Below are 16815 nucleotides of genomic sequence, written 5' to 3' on the forward strand. Positions count from 1 at the left end.
TCAGCAGTGATGAGAGGACAGCACTTCTTTACCACGTTCCAACTTCTGGTCAGTATGGACGTCGAGAGTCTGGCGACTACCACTATCCCAACAGCCCAGAAAATCGACCAAAAAGCTTCCTCGCACGCTTCGAGCCAGGCCATGTTTTGAGGACGGTGTGGGCGGTATTGAGCAACAATTACATCAATGTGCTCTTGCTTGCAGTTCCGTTTGGTATTGCATCGGGCGCAGTGGGCTGGCCTCCGATCGCAACCTTCGTCCTAAACTTTGCAGCCATTGTTCCTTTGGCAGCGTTGCTTTCCTTCGCTACAGAAGAGCTCTCTGAAGCAGTTGGACCTGCCATTGGCGGTCTACTCAATGCTACATTCGGCAATGCCATCGAACTCATCGTGTCCGTCATTGCCCTCCAAAAGGATCAGTTCAGACTCGTCCAAGCTAGCATCCTCGGCTCTGTGCTTGTCAACATCCTTCTCGTGCTTGGATGCTGCTTCATTGCTGGCGGAATTCGCAATAGAGAGACACGATACGACCCAACACTTGCCAGCATCATGTCCTCTCTGCAGACCCTTGCATCGGCTGCAATGATCGTGCCCACTGTGCTGTACTGGAACGTTCAAAAATCACCAGCCGGCCATACCATCGACGTGATGGACGTCTCGCGCGGTACTGCAATAGTCCTCATCGTCCTGTACATCTTCTACCTTTACTTCCAGCTCTTCTCGCACTCCGACCTCTTCAGCGACGATCCTGACGAGAAAAAAGACAACGATACGGCATCCGAGCACCAAGAAGCGGAAGGAAATAACCAAACCAAATCTCAAGGAGGCGAGATTCTGGGTCCTGTTGGTGCCGTCACCTGCATGATTTTGACGGTAATCGCAGTAGGTTTCTGCGCTGAATTCCTAGTCGACAGCGTCGATTCAATCGTGGAGCAAACAAACATGACCAAAACCTTCATCGGCATCATCCTCATCCCCATCATCAGCAACGCAGCCGAGCACGTCACGGCCGTCATCGTTTCCTGGAAAGGCAAAATGAACCTAGCTCTACTCGTAGACCTCGGAAGCGGCATGCAAATTGCGTTATTCGTGACTCCGCTACTCGTCCTCATTGCCTGGGCCATGGATAAGCCTTTGAGTCTACACTTTCAACTATTCGAGACGATTGTGTTTTTCTTGTCGGTTTTGGTCGTGAATTTTTTGATTCGGGGTGGGACGTCGAATTATTTGGAAGGCTGTATGAGTGTGGGGTGGTATGTTATTATTGCTTTGGCTTTTTATTATTATCCGGATTCGTAGTGAGGTGAAGGGAGAAAGGAAGGGAATTTGAAATGGTATTGTGATCTGGACTTTTTAATCATGAATACACTATTCTCATCTGTCATGCTGCTTGCAAGCATCTTGCGTTAGAACTATATACGCTTGGGATCATTAGTTCCGACAAGAGTCACCATCCGCTTATGCAAAATTTCCAGACGCAGGCAGGCTTGTTGTCCTAGACTTTTAAAGAAAACGATTGCAAAGGCATTCCACCCGGCAGGATTGTACTTTCTTTGCCAAAAAAACAATGTTCTCGTGGCGGTGTCGCATGCGTCGTGGCACATTAGCTTTTGGGCTTCATCTCGATGATATAACTCTCTGAGTCCAACCTAGATAGAACTAGTTCTGCTGCTTGCTTGTAACGAGAACCAGCCAGCGCGAGGAACATTCGAAATCGAAGAGCCCACCTAAAACGTGGATTGACACAGGAAAAAACCAAATGAATGGAAAATGTGATCATGAAAGGAATTACCACACACCATTCACTCTAGTCTTTTCTACCACACCCACATTCAAAATTCTACTCACCCCCCTCCTCATCCCCCTCATCCTCATCCTCCTCCATGCCCTCCGCAACCTCCACAACAAAAGTCGGAGCCTGATCAACCCCAACATAACCATCACACATCAAAAACAGCGTCAACTCATGTTTCCCGGGCGTCGGCACCACAACTTCCAATTTCGTCTTCAAATCCCTAAAAACCGTCACCCTCTTGATCGCAAGCAAACTCCTCGTACTCTCCTCTCCCACCACAAGCCAGAAATTCTCAGTTTTCTCCGCGGGATAGAAGGGGGCGTGGACTTTGAGATTAGGTTCTTCGTCGTCTTCTAATTGACGTGTGAGAGAGATGTTGAGGGATGTAGGAGTTCCGGAAGTGATGGAATCGGGATCTTCGAGTTCGAAGTCGAGATCGATGTTGGGGTATCGTTCGTTGACGAAATTCGCCGCGTCGGCGAGTTCGGGTGTAGAGAAGTTGAGAGCGGACATGAGGGATTTGTGGTTTGGATTTTCTTCGGGATCCATGGCGTCTTGGAATTCCACGACGTCTTTGATTCCGAATTTTTCGCAGACTTGGATTTTTTCGTCGGAGAAGTGTGGGATTTGTTTGAGGGGGGAGTCGCGGTCCCACATGGCTTGGACGACCATTTGAGAAATTTCCATGGCGGACATGGCGTTGAGGTGGCCTTCGGAGGAGAGGACGTCGACGCAGGCGCTGAGGAGGTTGAGGACTTTGCGGAGAATGACTTCTTGGTCTTTGGCGAGGTCGAGAGGGAGTTGCATGCGGGAGAAATGGGCTTGGAGGAGGACGAAGGCTTTGAAGTGTGGTGATTCAAAGTTGGCTTCGGAAAGCTTGACGGGGACGCGATCGTAGATGCGTTGCAGGACGTGCTCGTCGTGCCGTCTGATTTGAACGTCCTCAAATTCGGTGGCGGCAGTGACGATTTCAAGGATGCCTTTCAGCTTCGTGCTACGTTTGAGTGAAAGCAGAAGTGTCTGCATCGTGATGAAGGAGATGTTGTAGTAAGCTGCAATCATGGCGGCATTAAGCGGCGTGATTGTGTCTTCTTCCTCGTCGAGATCGATGATATTGGCATCATTGAGGTCTTTGAGAGTCTGCTCCACTTGTTCGGAGAGGTATGTGCTGAGGCCTTCGTGCGAAGTATCTGTCAAGCCGTAGAAGCTTGGATTTGCCAGAAGTCGTCGGTAGAAGTATGTGTAAGTAGTCCAGTCGACGGCATCTTGCGTTGACTCTATGGTCTTGGTGCTGATCTCTGTGACGAATGCGTCATGCATATAGCTGAGCAACTGACTCTCGATGGGCAGTGCCTCGCCAAGAAACTTCTTGTAATAGTTGCGCTTGACGTCCGGACACATCAGCACTCCACGTGCGTCTTTATCTTCTGAGGGTCGTCCAGCTTTGCCAAACATCTGCAGCACGTCACTGATGGGATAGTCAATGTATCGATGCTCTCGGCCTTCGAAGAATTGTGTACCCATGACGATCACCAAATGAGCAAAGCTCTGGATCTCCCAAGCGCAGTCCCTCGAGACCAGCATGACCTGCGCAGCACCTACCGTGAATAGATGCTCAGCGATGCGCTTGTCTGAATCCGACAGAGCTTCATGGTAGTAAGCAATACCATGAGCCAAGCTCTCTGCAAGGCTTCGCTCTTTGACCTTCGCCAATATTTTCTCGAGCTCTTCTGCCTCAGCATGCAAAAATCTGTCTTCATTGTCGTCTGCAACACAAGCCGCCAGGAGATCTTGTGCAGTAGCTCGAACCTGTTTCCTGCTTGGCACAAAGACGATCGTTGGCTTCTCTGGTGCATACTGCAAGATAGCCTGGTACGTCGGCTTGGTCATAGCCAGCATGAGCGACGGGAAGTGAGGAATGTTGAAGGTCTGCAGGTGAAGATTGAGTGGCAGCGGTCGGTTATTCGGGCTGAAGTTGAATATGGTGTGCTTGTTGCATCCGATCCATTCGCCAATGTCTCGCGCGTTCGAGAGAGACACGCTCAGTCCGATCGTGCGCAGGTCGTTCTCAAGCTGTGCTTTGATAGCCTGCGATCTTGACATGACTGCCTCGTAGATGTAGCCGTGATGTCCACCGAGCATGTGCAGGTCGTCTGCGATGATCAGGCTGACGTTCTGAACATTTTTCCGTCTTTGCCAGCCTCGAGACATCATGTCCCATTGCACTGGCGTAGCAAGGATAAGATCACCCTCTGCCAACAGCTTTAGATCGCCCGTGGTCTCACCAGTAAGCTTGACGACGGTCTTGCCTCCAGCTATCGGGCCTAGTCTGGCTTTCCACGACTTGTGCTGCGCATCGATTTGCTCTTGGAATGGCGCAATATATACTGCTCTGCCCGCTTCCTTCTTCGTAAAGTGTCTCAACAGTGCGAACTCGGCGCAAGTCGTCTTCCCACTGCCAGTCGGCGCACCAACGAAGACGTTGTCGTCAGACTGGAATAGCGCGTTGAACGTCTGAGTCTGGATCTTATTGAATTGTGGCCACTGCTCATAAAGGCCAACGAAATCTTCCCGCTTCAAAGCCTGCACTGGCAAAGGCTGCATATCCAACAGAGGCGTGTGTGGTGGGAACTTGTCGGGTAGGGCCAACTTTTGGAAGGACAGTGTAAGCTTGCTCTCTGCGTGCATCCACCTGTCGCTGAAGACAGAAATGAAATAGTTTGGTGGCATCGGCTCGGTGATGGGCACCGTGAATTCGACGATATGCTCATTCATTTCCACAATGGCGTATTCCTTACGCAGGAGGAACTGGTCGTGAAAGAGAATATCTTCTCCATCGCAATCCTCAACCATGATCCACCAACTCTCAGCGCGGCCATGGATCGAATCATCCCACTCGAAGTTCGGCGTCAACGTCAGCTCAACTCGAAGCATGGACCGAGTGATGGGCTGACATTGTGCCTGGAGACTCAGTCTGGGAAATTTGGCGACCAGGTTGCATACTTGTCGTCCTTGCTTGGGCATGCCCAGAAGCTCACCCATTCGAGGTGGATCGAGGTCGAAATAGCTGGTCCATGGCACGTCCATTCGCTCAGCCTTCTTGATGATGTCTGGCGAGCAATCTGGAAATTGCCGCAGAGGTGTCATTGTTGGCCACATGCGCTTCTCTGCCATTTTACACAGGTCCAGTGCATCTTTGGCCACTTGCGACCAGCCTTTCTTGAGTGCAATTTCGAACATGGCTCTCAAGATACGGCCTGCAGACTGAGTAACGTAGACAAGATCTGCCATCAGGGCTAGGCCTTCCAACTTCAGTCTGCTCACGTATGCCTGCAAAAGCACATTGATCTTGCAATGTGGCTCATCAATGGTCTCCTTGACGGGGATAGGTACTCGGCCAAGAAGCTTTGCCAATTCGAGCTTCTCATCCTGTCTCACCGGAATGTACTTGAACTCTTCGCTGAGAGCAAAAATCCTGAAAAGCTCAATGGGGCTGACGGATGGCTGGATATGCATGTTGTAAGTCAACATACTGGCATGCGTGATGTAGTAATGACTTGCGACTCGGCCAAGATCGGTTGACTGGAAGCGGCCTGTCTTCTTGTCATACTTGATCAGACTAGCTTTCTCCAGAACCGCCGCAGCAGAGTGGATGAGGTCAACGCGCTTTTGTTCGAGCGTTTCGTCTTCTTCATAGTCTGCGCCAACTTGATAAAGTGCTGGAGAACGTAGCATCCGTACGAAAAGATAAGTGTATCCAAGCCATTCCACGCCTTCGTCACGAGTTCGGACATTGCCAAGCACGATCTCAGCATTCAGATTGTCTGCCAATCTCGACACAAATTGCGACTCAATCGGTAATTGCTGGTTGAGCAGAGACAAGTAGTACTGAATCTCTGCCTGTGTGGTGATGATGATACCTTCTCCATAGGTGTCGTACTGTGGACGACCAGCACGGCCAAGCATTTGCAGCACATCCTGAGGACTGAGCTCGACCCAGGAACCTTTCTCGGGTGAGTAGATTTGCGTTCCTTTGATGATGACCGTATGCGCTGGCAAATTGACACCCCACGCCAGTGTCGCAGTGCAAACCAGGACTTGAATCTCACCAGATGCGAAAAGATCCTCTACTGTGGTTCGATCTGCTCTGCTCATACCAGCATGGTGAATACCAAAGCCGTAGGGAAGAACATCCTTAAGGTCAGCGTTGGCAACGGTCTCCGACTCTTCTCGCAGAATCTCTCGACTTGCCGCATCGCTCCGAATGATCTGTCCAATCGTATCTGCCTCAAGGGCTTTGTCTCGGATGAACTTCGCAGTCTTCGCAGTCTCTTTTCTTGAGTGAACGAAGATCAGCATCTGGTTCTTGTTCTGCCCAACTTGCTCTAAGACCTTGGTATAGCAGACCTCGTTCATGGTCTTGAGCTGTTTGATAGCCTTCTTGTCTGTAACGCCGATAAACTCCTGCTTGAGAGGGCAAGGTCGGAAGGTGCCGTCGAAGTGGTAGAGGTCTTTCTGTGGATCAACTCGAAGGAAAGTAGCTACGTCTCGGTAGTTAGGCAGAGTAGCTGATAGACCAACGATACGGACGGGATCGCCAGTTTGTTCTGTTCGTCTGATTGTTCGAGACACGATGCTCTCCAGGACCGGACCACGATCATCATGGAGAAGATGAATCTCGTCAATACATATTAGGCGAACCAGGTTGGTGTAGCTGGTGTCGGTAGCCTTGCGAGTAATGACATCCCACTTCTCCGGTGTAGTGACAATGACCTGTGTTTCCGCAATTTGCTGTTTGGTGAGCTGTCGATCACCAGTGAGTTCAGAAACCGTGATGCCATACGACTCAAGCCGCTTGCCAAAGTTGCCGACTTGCTCTTGCACCAAAGCTTTCAAAGGTGCAATGTAAATGATCTTGAACTCATCCAAGTTGATCTCTCCTGTAGTTGGATCTCGGTGCTTGCCAATCTCGCGAAGCATGGTAAGCATAGCCACGTTCGTTTTACCAGAACCAGTGGGCGCGCAAATCAGCATGTTACCATCGTCCTCGAATGCAGATGCGTAACATTGCGTCTGAATGCGGTTGAGGGATTGAGATGTGCCAAATCCTGTTCGCGCCCAAGATGGAAGATCAGATGTGGGAATGAGAGGCTTTTCGCCAGGAATCTGTTTTCGCTTCGGCGCTGGAACATGAATTTCCTCGTAGCCTTTGAAAGTCCGCTTGGTCGACCCTTGCGGTAATCGTACGTTCTGGTTGGTCATGAGGTGATTGCCTTGATCGAATTTCAGATCGTCCAGATTCAGAGTCTTCCGTGGCTGGAGTCCACCGACCAGACCTTCCTTCTTCACTTCATCCTCGTCCTTGGCTTCCAGCTTGGCATCAAGCTGCATGGGGTCAAGCTTGACTTGGAGCTTTGGACCAGTCTTTTCTGGAGCTGCATCTCGTCCTCGCAGCTCCTTCAGTATGCTAGCGTGTCCGGCATTGACCATCTCTTTCTCAAATGCGACTCTCGACGCGTCGTCTTCGGCCACCTTTCGCCATCGCGTGACCCAGATGATCTTGTCTCTGTTCTTCACAAGCTTGCCAACAAGTTCGTGGTGTTCGTAGTCAAATAGCTCCATCAAGTCATTTTCAACCTCACGCAAGGGCTTTTCTTCTCCAGACTCATCCACGCCAGACATAATGCTTTCCGCCTCTCGCGTCTTCTCGGCCTGGATATGCACGTCGTCATAAATCTGCCCTATTTGCCGTTGCAGCCAGTATGCATCGATCTCGTGTGCAGGTACGAAGTTTGGGTCGCTGTCTTCCTTTCCTCGTCGCCGGGGCCGGCTTTCAATCACCATGCCGTCATCCTCTTCCTCGTCTCCACCATCAGCGTCTGGAGGTGGACCTGCACCGTCTTCAGCAGCTTCTTCTGCGCCAAGCTCGAGATCGTCTTCTGAGTCTTCGCCTTCGTCTCGGACCTCAAATGTTTGCCCAGCATTCTCGTCATCGTCCTCGTCACCGAAGTCGACTGCCACACCCTGCTGGTCGTCCAAGTCCGCATCCTCGTCATCCTTCATATCCTCATCTTCATCTTGAGCATCATAATCCGTAATCTTCTTGCCCAGATTCACCAGCTGATTGAACTCTTTGCTCGAAGTCGTGATACCAAGGATATCGTCAATTTCCTTCTTCTTGTCGAAGTCCTTCATTCCAGGATCCTTGAGATATTCCAATATCGAATCTGTCGCAGAAGCTGTGATCGACAGACCATAGTCTCCGCCCATCTTCTTGGCAACCTCAGAAGAGATCAAGTCATAAACATCCTTGGTCGCCGCCGTCCGAGGTCGGTATTTCAGACCTTCGACATTCATATCCGCATTTGACAAGATGCCAGCAGCGCGCGAACCCTGCACAGGCTCTGTCCGTTTTCTCTTGCGCGCCTGATCCTGTGTCGCGGCCGAGACTGGAGCCTTTTCCCTCGATGTTCTTGAGCCCATTTCGCCCAGATTAATCCTTCCAGCCAGTGACTCTGGATCGCCGGTCGCATCGTCGCCACGTCTCGAAACAAAACGTCTGTCGGCCTGCAGCACCAAGTTACTCATAGCAGAGTACTTGTACTGGTTGAGGTTGTTGTCGGCATTGCCGCTGCCCTGCTTGGACGACGACATGCTGGATGTGTGCCGCTGCGTCGCGGGCGGACGGCGATATCGAAGGGAAAGGTGTTGGAGAAGGTGTTGCTGCGACTCAAACGAGTTCTGCACGCGACTGAAGGCGAAGATTGTATGCTGTTCAACTTTGGCCGAAATCTCGATTACCTAATCTCAGATAGAGTTTACGCGCGAGTCATGTGGTTGGCGGCTTCCAATGGCGACATCAGATGGCATTTCTGTTTCTCACTCTCATTTCATCTTTGATCGAACATTCCTCAATATGGCTGAGACAGATAAAGACGGCAATCTCTGGCTATTTGGATACGGGTACCGTGATGGATAAGCCATTGGACTCCAGCAGGCCGACTGATGGCCGAGCAGGAGTTTGGTCTGGAAACCGCCCATTCACTATGGTAAATCATCAAGTCTTGAAGACGCAGTAGAGTCATTCTGAATGAGTCGGCGCAGATCTAAGGTTGCCTGGTTACATAGAAGGCTATGTTCGGCGCTTCTGGCAGGCGAGGTAAGAGCACTCTCCAACTCTCTTCGCCACAATCTTAAAGTTCTAAATAGTGAGGACCACCGCGGGACCCCAGAAGCACCAGGCCGTGTGTGCACTCTTATCGATCGCCAACTCTGGGAAACGTTGACCGACGAGCATCCTTCAGCTCCTCCAAGAGTTTGGGGAGCAGCTTATCGAATCCCCAAGGACAAAGTGCCCGCAGTCACGGAGTATATGAACATCCGCGAGATCAATGGCTATAGTATACAGTATGCGCCATTCAAACGACCCGAAGATATGTCAGCGACCTACCAGGAGGTCCACGTTCCCGAGAACGTCAATCTCAATGGAAGCACGATCCGATGCCTGGTCTATATTGGGCTCCCCGACAATCCTCAATTTCTTGGTCCACAGGATCCGCAAGCCCTGGCTGAACATATCGTGAAGTCGAGAGGGCCAAGTGGTGAGAACAAGGACTACCTGTACGAGCTTGAGGCGGCTCTGAACGGATTGAGTCCGGAGAGTGAGGATGAGCACATCCGTGATCTGGCGAGAAGATGCAGAGAAATCGAGGCAAGACAGCAGGCGAAGTGATTGGAACTGCGCTTCATGTGCGCGTGGGCATCAATTCCAGAATATCGATGCCTACAGAGGATATATGGTAGACTTGACCACGAAAATGTCCTTGCATGCCTTCAGCCATCTTCTGGCGTGCTTCTCGTCGTCGGAGAGCTGGGCTGTGCGCGTTGAAAAGCAAGCTCAGGATCTCCCATAATCAAGGCCGACACTGGGTATCGCAATAGCAGCAGCAGCATGCTTGAATTGAAGCCAAGCCAACGCCCGAATGATGCTCAATGCGGCTTTGTTCAGCTTCTTCACTCCTCATACAGAAGCCCCAGACTTTGGAAGTCACTCACATTTCGTGACAGCCTAGTGATCGTCCAGAACAAGCTTTCTGCTTTCTGCTTTCGATTTTGATTTGCATTGTATGTGTTGATATCCATGCCCATGTGGCTTATTGATAAAGCCCAGTCTCGGCTCTACGCGTCCAGTGCGGTTGAATGCAACGATATGCGCTCTGCTTTAGCGACAGTGCTCGCGATCTATAACATTACTTTTCCAGCGGGGCAAACGAGCTCCCAGACATGCCTCATACATCCACATAGTGGCTCAGCCTCCCTATGCTCAAACGTTTGATATCATCAACCATCGGCGTCACAGGTCGACTCAGCTCCTGCTTGTATAACGCCACGCTATCTCTCCATGCGATGTATTCCGAGTCCGCGTAACCAATAATGTCCGCGATCTGACTGCTCCGTACCCCTCGTATCCGCTTGATCTCGACAGCAGAGTAATTCACAATCGCCTTGCCAATGTCCTCGGCTTCGCTAAGTGGAGCATTTCTCGAAGGTAGTACCTTAAGCAAGACGCATTCGTGGCCATTGAAAGTTCCTTCCACGTCGATGACACCCGCAGGCAGAAGTCCAGCCTTCGATGCAAGCGCGTTATGCGCACCCTGGTCGACGTACACGATTCCATGCGCAGCGAGTCCATGCATGAGCCAGAAATACCGATCCCGCATTGGGTGCGGGTCTGGCAAGAAGCGTGTGTGGAGTGGCGGCAGACCTGGCTCTGCTAATCGTGGTGCTGCTGTTCCGTTGACCACTGATGTTTTCTGGAGGGCGGGCTCATCCTTGTTGTGTTTCGCTGGAAATTCCACGCTGCCCTCCATACCCCTCGCCTCGGTCTTCTGTGCTTCGACGTATCTGACTATGGCTGCAATGTTGCCAGGTTTACTGCTGCGCGTAATCACAGTGGTGACACCTGCAGCCGTAGCCAGTCTCGCGGCCGAGATCTTGGTGCCCATGCCTCCAGTTCCTAAAGAGCTTCCGGCGCTCGAAGTATCGGCAGCCAGGTCGGCGATGTCTTCGACCACCTCAATCGCCTTGGCATCTGGATTTGTCCTGGGATTCTTGTCGTACAAGCAATCCACATCTGTCATCAAGAACAGGTAGTCTGCAGATACCATGCCAGCTGTAATGGCACTCAGGGTATCGTTGTCACCAAACTTGATCTCTTGCACTGATAGCGTATCGTTCTCGTTTACAATCGGTATCACACCCATATTAAGCAACTCTGCAAATGTATTCTGAGCATTAAGGTATTGCGTGCGATCAGCGATGTCGTTTCTCGTGAGGAGGATCTGAGCGACGGGCTGCCGCATATGCATGAATAGCTGATCCCACATGGCCATGAGCTTGCACTGTCCTATAGCTGCAAGTGCCTGGACTTGTGGGAGGTGCTTCGGTCGTCTTTCAAGATCCATCTGTCGCAGGGCCATACCAATGGCTCCTGACGAGCAGATGACCACCCGGTGTCCGTCATGGCGGAGACTGACTGCGGTCTGAACAATCGTTGAAAGCGTGGCGAGGAGTGGTTCGTGGGTCTTCTCGTCGACTATGGAGGATGTGCCTGGGCGAGAATTAGTCCGACACTCTTTCACATGAATCTTTAGGGCCGATACAAAAAGTGTACCGAGCTTGATGACTACTGTAAGGTGTTTCTCCTTCATATTGGCGGGAGCGTGAGGATGACTTCCTCGTGCAAGGCTCTTAAGTAACGAGTGAGTTTCATTGACGTCTGGCTGTGGAGTGTGAGCGGTTATATTCTCCATGAACCTTGCCGTGACTCTGCCCCTCGGCGGCTTGTGAACGGCTCGGCTCCGATTGCGCTTGCCCTGCCAAGGCCCAAGGATTCGACCTCACCTCGTCTTCTTTATTCCTGCCACAAACGGCATCATGAAGGGCGTGCTACTGTCGCAGAAGCGTTCGGATTGAATGGTTCATGGCTAGCTGATAGCATTACGTACCGATCAAAACATCGGCATTGCTGCCTGAAACCCCCCAAGGATCACAATCAGCTCTGGCCGCGCACTCTACTGTATCTTGCGTGCCACTACAGCCTCATCTTGACCTCCATTATCCATACTGACCGCAGTGACGTCCATCTAGTTTGTTCTAAGCATATCGCCAACCACCCGGTACAATACAATGAACTTTATCGTTTTCCTTCTGCCCGTCGCCAGCTTTGGCACTGCATCACCCACCCTCAGCGATCTGCGGCTCACGTTCGTTGCTGGAGATATCGCAACAGCGATGAAGCCAGGGGCTGGGTTGGAGTGCAACATGACAAGCGTTGAGGCTGGGTATGTTTCTTGACGAGCTCTCCGCAGCTGCCGCGTGAATGCGTAATCTGAGTCAATGCCATCGGAAACGAGTGCCAGGAGAGTGTGCTCGTCATGAAGAGATGAATTCCATAGTGGTCGGTCGGCGAAAATATCAGGCTTCATCACAGTGGTCCCGCAAAGCGCTTCTGGCCTCAGGAATTCGAATCAGCGCAACATGGGGCCACGCCCTTCGCAGTCCACAAAACTTTCCGCTCCCAATAATCCCATCCTCATATCCACTTCAATCCCAGCTTATGCATCTCAACCGCAAGCTGAAACAAATAATCCAAACTCTCACACTGCGTCTTCGCCTGCGCCACATCCTTTCCCCAAACATAAAGCCCATGCCTCCTGACCAGCACCGCACAAGTCTCCGGCCACTCCCCAATCGCTTTCTCAAGTGTATCCTTCAAATCCTCCTCATGCGCAGTATTCTCAATCACAGGAATCATCATCGTATCATAGAACCCCAAATTCCCCAATTTCCTTCCACCTTCCGCAATCTCTTGAGATCCAGTCCCACCCCTCGAGATACCTTTGATTTGTTCGATTTCTTTCATGCAAAAGACATCCTTACCGTGTGAGGGGTGGTGTTGGGCACCGGATTCTAGAATTAGGGTGACCAGAACTGCCCATTGGGAATGTGTGTGGATACATGCCCCAGCGCCACGGTGCGTGTAGGCGGCCATGAAGAGGGGTGTGCAGGCTGAGGGTTTGAGGACCTACCGTTTCGACACGTCAACCTATGCCCAACCCAGACAAGCGCGCACACACATCAAAATGAAGAGTTTCATGAGAGAAGTAACGGAACACCTTACCTTCGGCCGTCTCAAATACTCCTTCGTCCTAAAATCCATCACAAATATATCTTTCGGTTCCATCAACTCTTTCTGCACGCCTGAGGGTGCCAGGTATACATGATCAGCATGTTTTATGGAAATTCCGCCGCCTGTGCCTGTTACCCAGCCAAAGCCGTAGAATTTGTGGCATAAGGAGCAGATGTGGTTGGCGGGATGGAGGGGGTCGGGTGATGTGATGAGGGCGTCTGTATCTCCGTTCATGGCGGGTTTCTTCTTGGAATTGCTGGTGTCGATGCTGTTGTCTTCGGCTTTGCGTTTGAGGGATGGTGAGGTTTCTTCGGCGACGATTGCTTGGGCTAGGGTTTCGGTGCCGGGTGGTGGGAGAGCCATGTCGGTAGGACGATGGTCTGCCTTTTCAAGGACTGCTTGAGAAGTTTTCTAATGTGAATAGGTGGCTTGGTGTCGTTGAGAAGGAACAAGTTCGTGAGCGAAGTCAATGGCGATTGATGCACGTGTAACGGCGGTGGCCCGTTTCTCATTCGAGCCCGGAAATCCTTGTCGATAAGTTCAACTTCATTTCACTCACCAAACTATCATCTCTGCTTCTCCAGAAACCACTCCTCCAGACTGTCCCTCGCGACTTAGCGCGCTTGATTGAATGAAATTTGGTCGTTTGGAACACGATGTTCAGTCTGGCCACTTCCTTCGAGCCCCTTTCAGGGCATGGAAGTACAGACGTGAAGCTCGATCAGCCGTCGAGGAGCACCTCCTCTGGGAATAAAAGCTAACATCTGCAAGCACTAGCTTGGTAGGTGTGAACAAAAGGAGAAGTAGCGTAGAAGTCTTCTCACTTATCGTTAAGCGATGAAAGAGCCGCCTTAGATTCCTACTGTTTTCAGCCCTAACAATACTTAATACAGCACCCTCACCGGAATGAGAATGGATTCAGCTGGCAGGGGTCAGGAGCAAGAATCATCTCATCGGCTGATCCCGAAACCGGCTGGTGGTTTGACGGCTTCTTCTACTCTTACGAGTCATAGACGCCTTCCATATCTTTACCACGCACGGTAGAGCAGAAGCATTCCGTACATGACGACAAACATCAAAGTCCAATATCGTCACGCTCCAACCGCTTCTATGACTTCGGTTCAACTGTATGTGATACCTTCACATCGGTGACCAGATTCGGCATGGAGTCACATGCTGGCGGATAGTGACTCAAGCATCTTTCATCAGCAATACATATATGGGAATTGTACACCAAACATTACTCCCAACACCACGGCTTATGACCTCCTCATATTGGTCGACGATACGACGTCCATGACGTCTTTCCTCCGTTCGCTCAACACATCACTCCCTCAAATCATATCAATATCCGCTTTGACCGGCTACTTCGATCGAGTCGGCCTTCTGGCGTACAGAGATTACTGTCATGGCGACAGAATCCTCGAGTGGTCAGGATGGGCCACTCCTGCTAACGATGAGGTCGAACCAGATCTCGTTCAGATGGCTAGCAAATTGGATGCTCTTAGGGGCCATGATTGGCCTGAAGCAGTCAAAACCGGTCTTGCCAAGGCTTATGAGGTGATGAGGACCGACGCAACGACCCTCATCCTATATTACGCAGATGCTCCTCCACACATGGCGAGGGATGAAGGTAGAGGCTCAGTGAATTATGGTAACGAGCAAACGGCTCTCCGCAAGCCACAAAGTTTCGGCGGCTACGGGCCACGATTTGCAGATTGGGCATCTGCAGCAAGAGTACGGAGAAGGTGGGTGGATGCGATGATATGGAGTGTCACTGTGGGACGCACTGGTGCTTTTTTTGTGGCGGGAAGCAGGCTGAGGGTGCGATTTATAGTCATGTGGCCGATGAACATGGAGGGTATTATGGCGGACAATATGCGGATGAGTATGAATCGGATGGGGAGGAGTAGGGTGTTGACTAATTACGACAGATTACCTCAGCAGTGGTATGTATTAATGGGTCCGTGCACGGGGCGGATGTGACAGTTCCCCTCTTCGTTAGGGAACCATTGCTCCTACACCAACCTCTTGGCTATTTGAGGGCCTATTTTGCCAGCAACTACTACTGTCTTCTTCTACTACTGCTACATCTATCGAAGGACAAGAAGTGCTATATGCACGGATTTTCGAGCTCGCTCACCGAAAGCGGCTTTGAGAGGTAGTTCTAGAACTAGGGGTCCCATGCTTCTTTCCCCACTTCTTTATTTCGAGTGTTAAGTTACGCTGCTACTCTCCACGTCACGTCACTTCCGTGTAGACGGTGTAGTCGTCAATTGCTAGCGTATCGTTTTCGTTCCAAGAGTCCGTCGCGCACTTCAGACCAAGTCTTGCCATAGACATGCCCGTCCCGCCTCCTCTCTACTTTTCGGTATGTTTCGTCAGCACGTCCAAAAGCGCAGATGATTGACCCGCCTCGCTCTCCGCCTAGCGACCCGACATTATACATCCGCACGTCTCTGTTCGCCGCCGCGGGAATGGCAGTGAACTCATCTTTGTAGCGCCGATGGCAGGGTCGGCAAGCGATCTCGATACGCAAGGGCACTCTGGGCCATTAATCCTCGATCAAAGCGGCGTACGTCCGGCCTGAGTCTTTTGATATGGCAGAACAACTGAGCGTTGTCGGCAGAATCTTGTTTGGAGCGGGACTGCGGAAGTCGGCGGCAGCATGGGCGGAAGCATTGTGAATTTCCGGCCGTGCGTGTGGGAGAACGAAGCGGCGCTGTGTTTCTTTCGAGGACAGAAGCGGCGCGCCATCGGATTCGGCCACGGAGTCGTCTTGAATCGGCACTACGAGCAAGTGAGCGTATTTGGTGCCGTTGACGGCCCGGTAGACATGCATGAGTGCCGCACTACTGCGTCTGGCTCGGCGCTGTTCACCGTCTATCGCGCTCGCCCACATGACTTCGGCTTCAAGAATGGAGTGGGCTGGCTGCTTGACTCGGGCTTCCAAGAGATCGACGTACGCTCCGCCAATGCTTCGCTCTTGTTCTCGTGGAACGCGCTGGACCATGTGCACATGACGGACTCAACGCTTTCCATCGCAGAGCGGCCTGAAATCTTTGGCAGCGGTCGTTCACATCTGGATGCATTCGACTTCTTCCATGTCAACTCCGTGGACAAAGATGCCGACGGGAACTATCTGATCTCCGCGCGACACGCAGATAGCCTCTACATGATCTCGCGCACGGATGGCCGCATTTTGTGGCAGCTCGGTGGGAAGCAGTCCTCTTTTCGTGGCACGGGCACCGAGTTCCGTCGACAGCACGACGCTCGATATGTATTCGGAAACAAAACTCACTCCCTCATCACGCTCTTCGACAACGCAGCCGACTGCTACACAGTTTTCGGCAATGAATCGCAGGGTCTCGAAATCCTGCTGGACCACGTCACCCTGACTGCTACCACACAGCGGCGCTTCAGAAATGGACTTGTGTCCTGTGGCATGGGCAGTCTGCAGACTCGCGCCAATGGAGATGCACTCCTGTGCTCCGGTTCTACGCAGCGACCTGTGATAACAAAGGTCAGGTCACGCTAGATGTCGCTTTTGGCGACGGGCTCCTCATTTATCGAGCCTCATTACAAGCGTGGAATGGCACCCCTCGCCGCTCTCCCGACGTTTGGACGTATGCTCGGACACATCGGGATCCAGTGCACATCTACGCGTCGTGGAATGGAGCTACGGGAGTGCATTACTGGAATTTCTACATTGCAGATGGTGTGCGGCAGTATCAGCTGGTGGGGAGCACGGCCAAAACCGGATTTGAGACTCATTTCGCATGCGAAGCTTGTATTGGACGCGGAAATCTGATCGTTGCCGAAGCTGTGTG

The 16815-nt window shown here is 51.6% G+C and overlaps 8 protein-coding genes across 8 annotated transcripts; 5 read left to right on the forward strand and 3 right to left on the reverse strand.

Moving 5' to 3' along the window:
* Positions 1-9: 9 nt before the first annotated feature.
* Positions 10-1354, forward strand: MYCFIDRAFT_204668 (uncharacterized protein; the record flags this gene model as incomplete). Its single annotated transcript, XM_007931680.1, has 2 exons — positions 10-52; positions 139-1354. The coding sequence occupies 2 exons, from the start codon at positions 10-12 to the stop codon at positions 1296-1298; spliced, it is 1203 nt and encodes a 400-aa protein (XP_007929871.1). The 3' UTR covers positions 1299-1354.
* A 425-nt stretch (positions 1355-1779) lies between these two features.
* On the reverse strand, positions 1780-8448 carry MYCFIDRAFT_156372 (uncharacterized protein; the record flags this gene model as incomplete). Its single annotated transcript, XM_007931681.1, has 1 exon — positions 1780-8448. The coding sequence occupies one exon, from the start codon at positions 8446-8448 to the stop codon at positions 1840-1842; it is 6609 nt and encodes a 2202-aa protein (XP_007929872.1). The 3' UTR covers positions 1780-1839.
* A 446-nt stretch (positions 8449-8894) lies between these two features.
* MYCFIDRAFT_34700 (uncharacterized protein) lies at positions 8895-9526 on the forward strand (the record flags this gene model as incomplete). Its single annotated transcript, XM_007931452.1, has 2 exons — positions 8895-8953; positions 9004-9526. Coding segments are annotated over 2 exons (582 nt in total), but the record flags the coding sequence as incomplete, so codon positions are not given.
* A 556-nt stretch (positions 9527-10082) lies between these two features.
* Positions 10083-11504, reverse strand: MYCFIDRAFT_190104 (uncharacterized protein; the record flags this gene model as incomplete). Its single annotated transcript, XM_007931682.1, has 3 exons — positions 10083-10564; positions 10655-11404; positions 11468-11504. 3 exons carry the CDS (start codon positions 11502-11504, stop codon positions 10083-10085), a joined length of 1269 nt encoding a protein of 422 aa, XP_007929873.1.
* A 255-nt stretch (positions 11505-11759) lies between these two features.
* Positions 11760-12354, forward strand: MYCFIDRAFT_212121 (uncharacterized protein; the record flags this gene model as incomplete). Its single annotated transcript, XM_007931683.1, has 1 exon — positions 11760-12354. A coding segment is annotated over one exon (372 nt), but the record flags the coding sequence as incomplete, so codon positions are not given.
* Positions 12355-12388: 34 nt separating this feature from the next.
* On the reverse strand, positions 12389-13219 carry MYCFIDRAFT_142582 (uncharacterized protein; the record flags this gene model as incomplete). The annotated part of the gene is made up of 2 exons (XM_007931684.1): positions 12389-12880; positions 12977-13219. The coding sequence occupies 2 exons, from the start codon at positions 13217-13219 to the stop codon at positions 12389-12391; spliced, it is 735 nt and encodes a 244-aa protein (XP_007929875.1).
* Positions 13220-14245: 1026 nt separating this feature from the next.
* On the forward strand, positions 14246-14731 carry MYCFIDRAFT_7090 (uncharacterized protein; the record flags this gene model as incomplete). The annotated part of the gene is made up of 1 exon (XM_007931394.1): positions 14246-14731. A coding segment is annotated over one exon (486 nt), but the record flags the coding sequence as incomplete, so codon positions are not given.
* Positions 14732-15653: 922 nt separating this feature from the next.
* MYCFIDRAFT_143069 (uncharacterized protein) lies at positions 15654-16523 on the forward strand (the record flags this gene model as incomplete). Its single annotated transcript, XM_007931685.1, has 1 exon — positions 15654-16523. The coding sequence occupies one exon, from the start codon at positions 15654-15656 to the stop codon at positions 16521-16523; it is 870 nt and encodes a 289-aa protein (XP_007929876.1).
* Positions 16524-16815: the final 292 nt, after the last annotated feature.

Source organism: Pseudocercospora fijiensis, assembly GCF_000340215.1.
Source record: "Pseudocercospora fijiensis CIRAD86 unplaced genomic scaffold MYCFIscaffold_8, whole genome shotgun sequence".
In the NCBI taxonomy this organism is placed as follows: Eukaryota; Fungi; Ascomycota; class Dothideomycetes; order Mycosphaerellales; family Mycosphaerellaceae; genus Pseudocercospora; species Pseudocercospora fijiensis.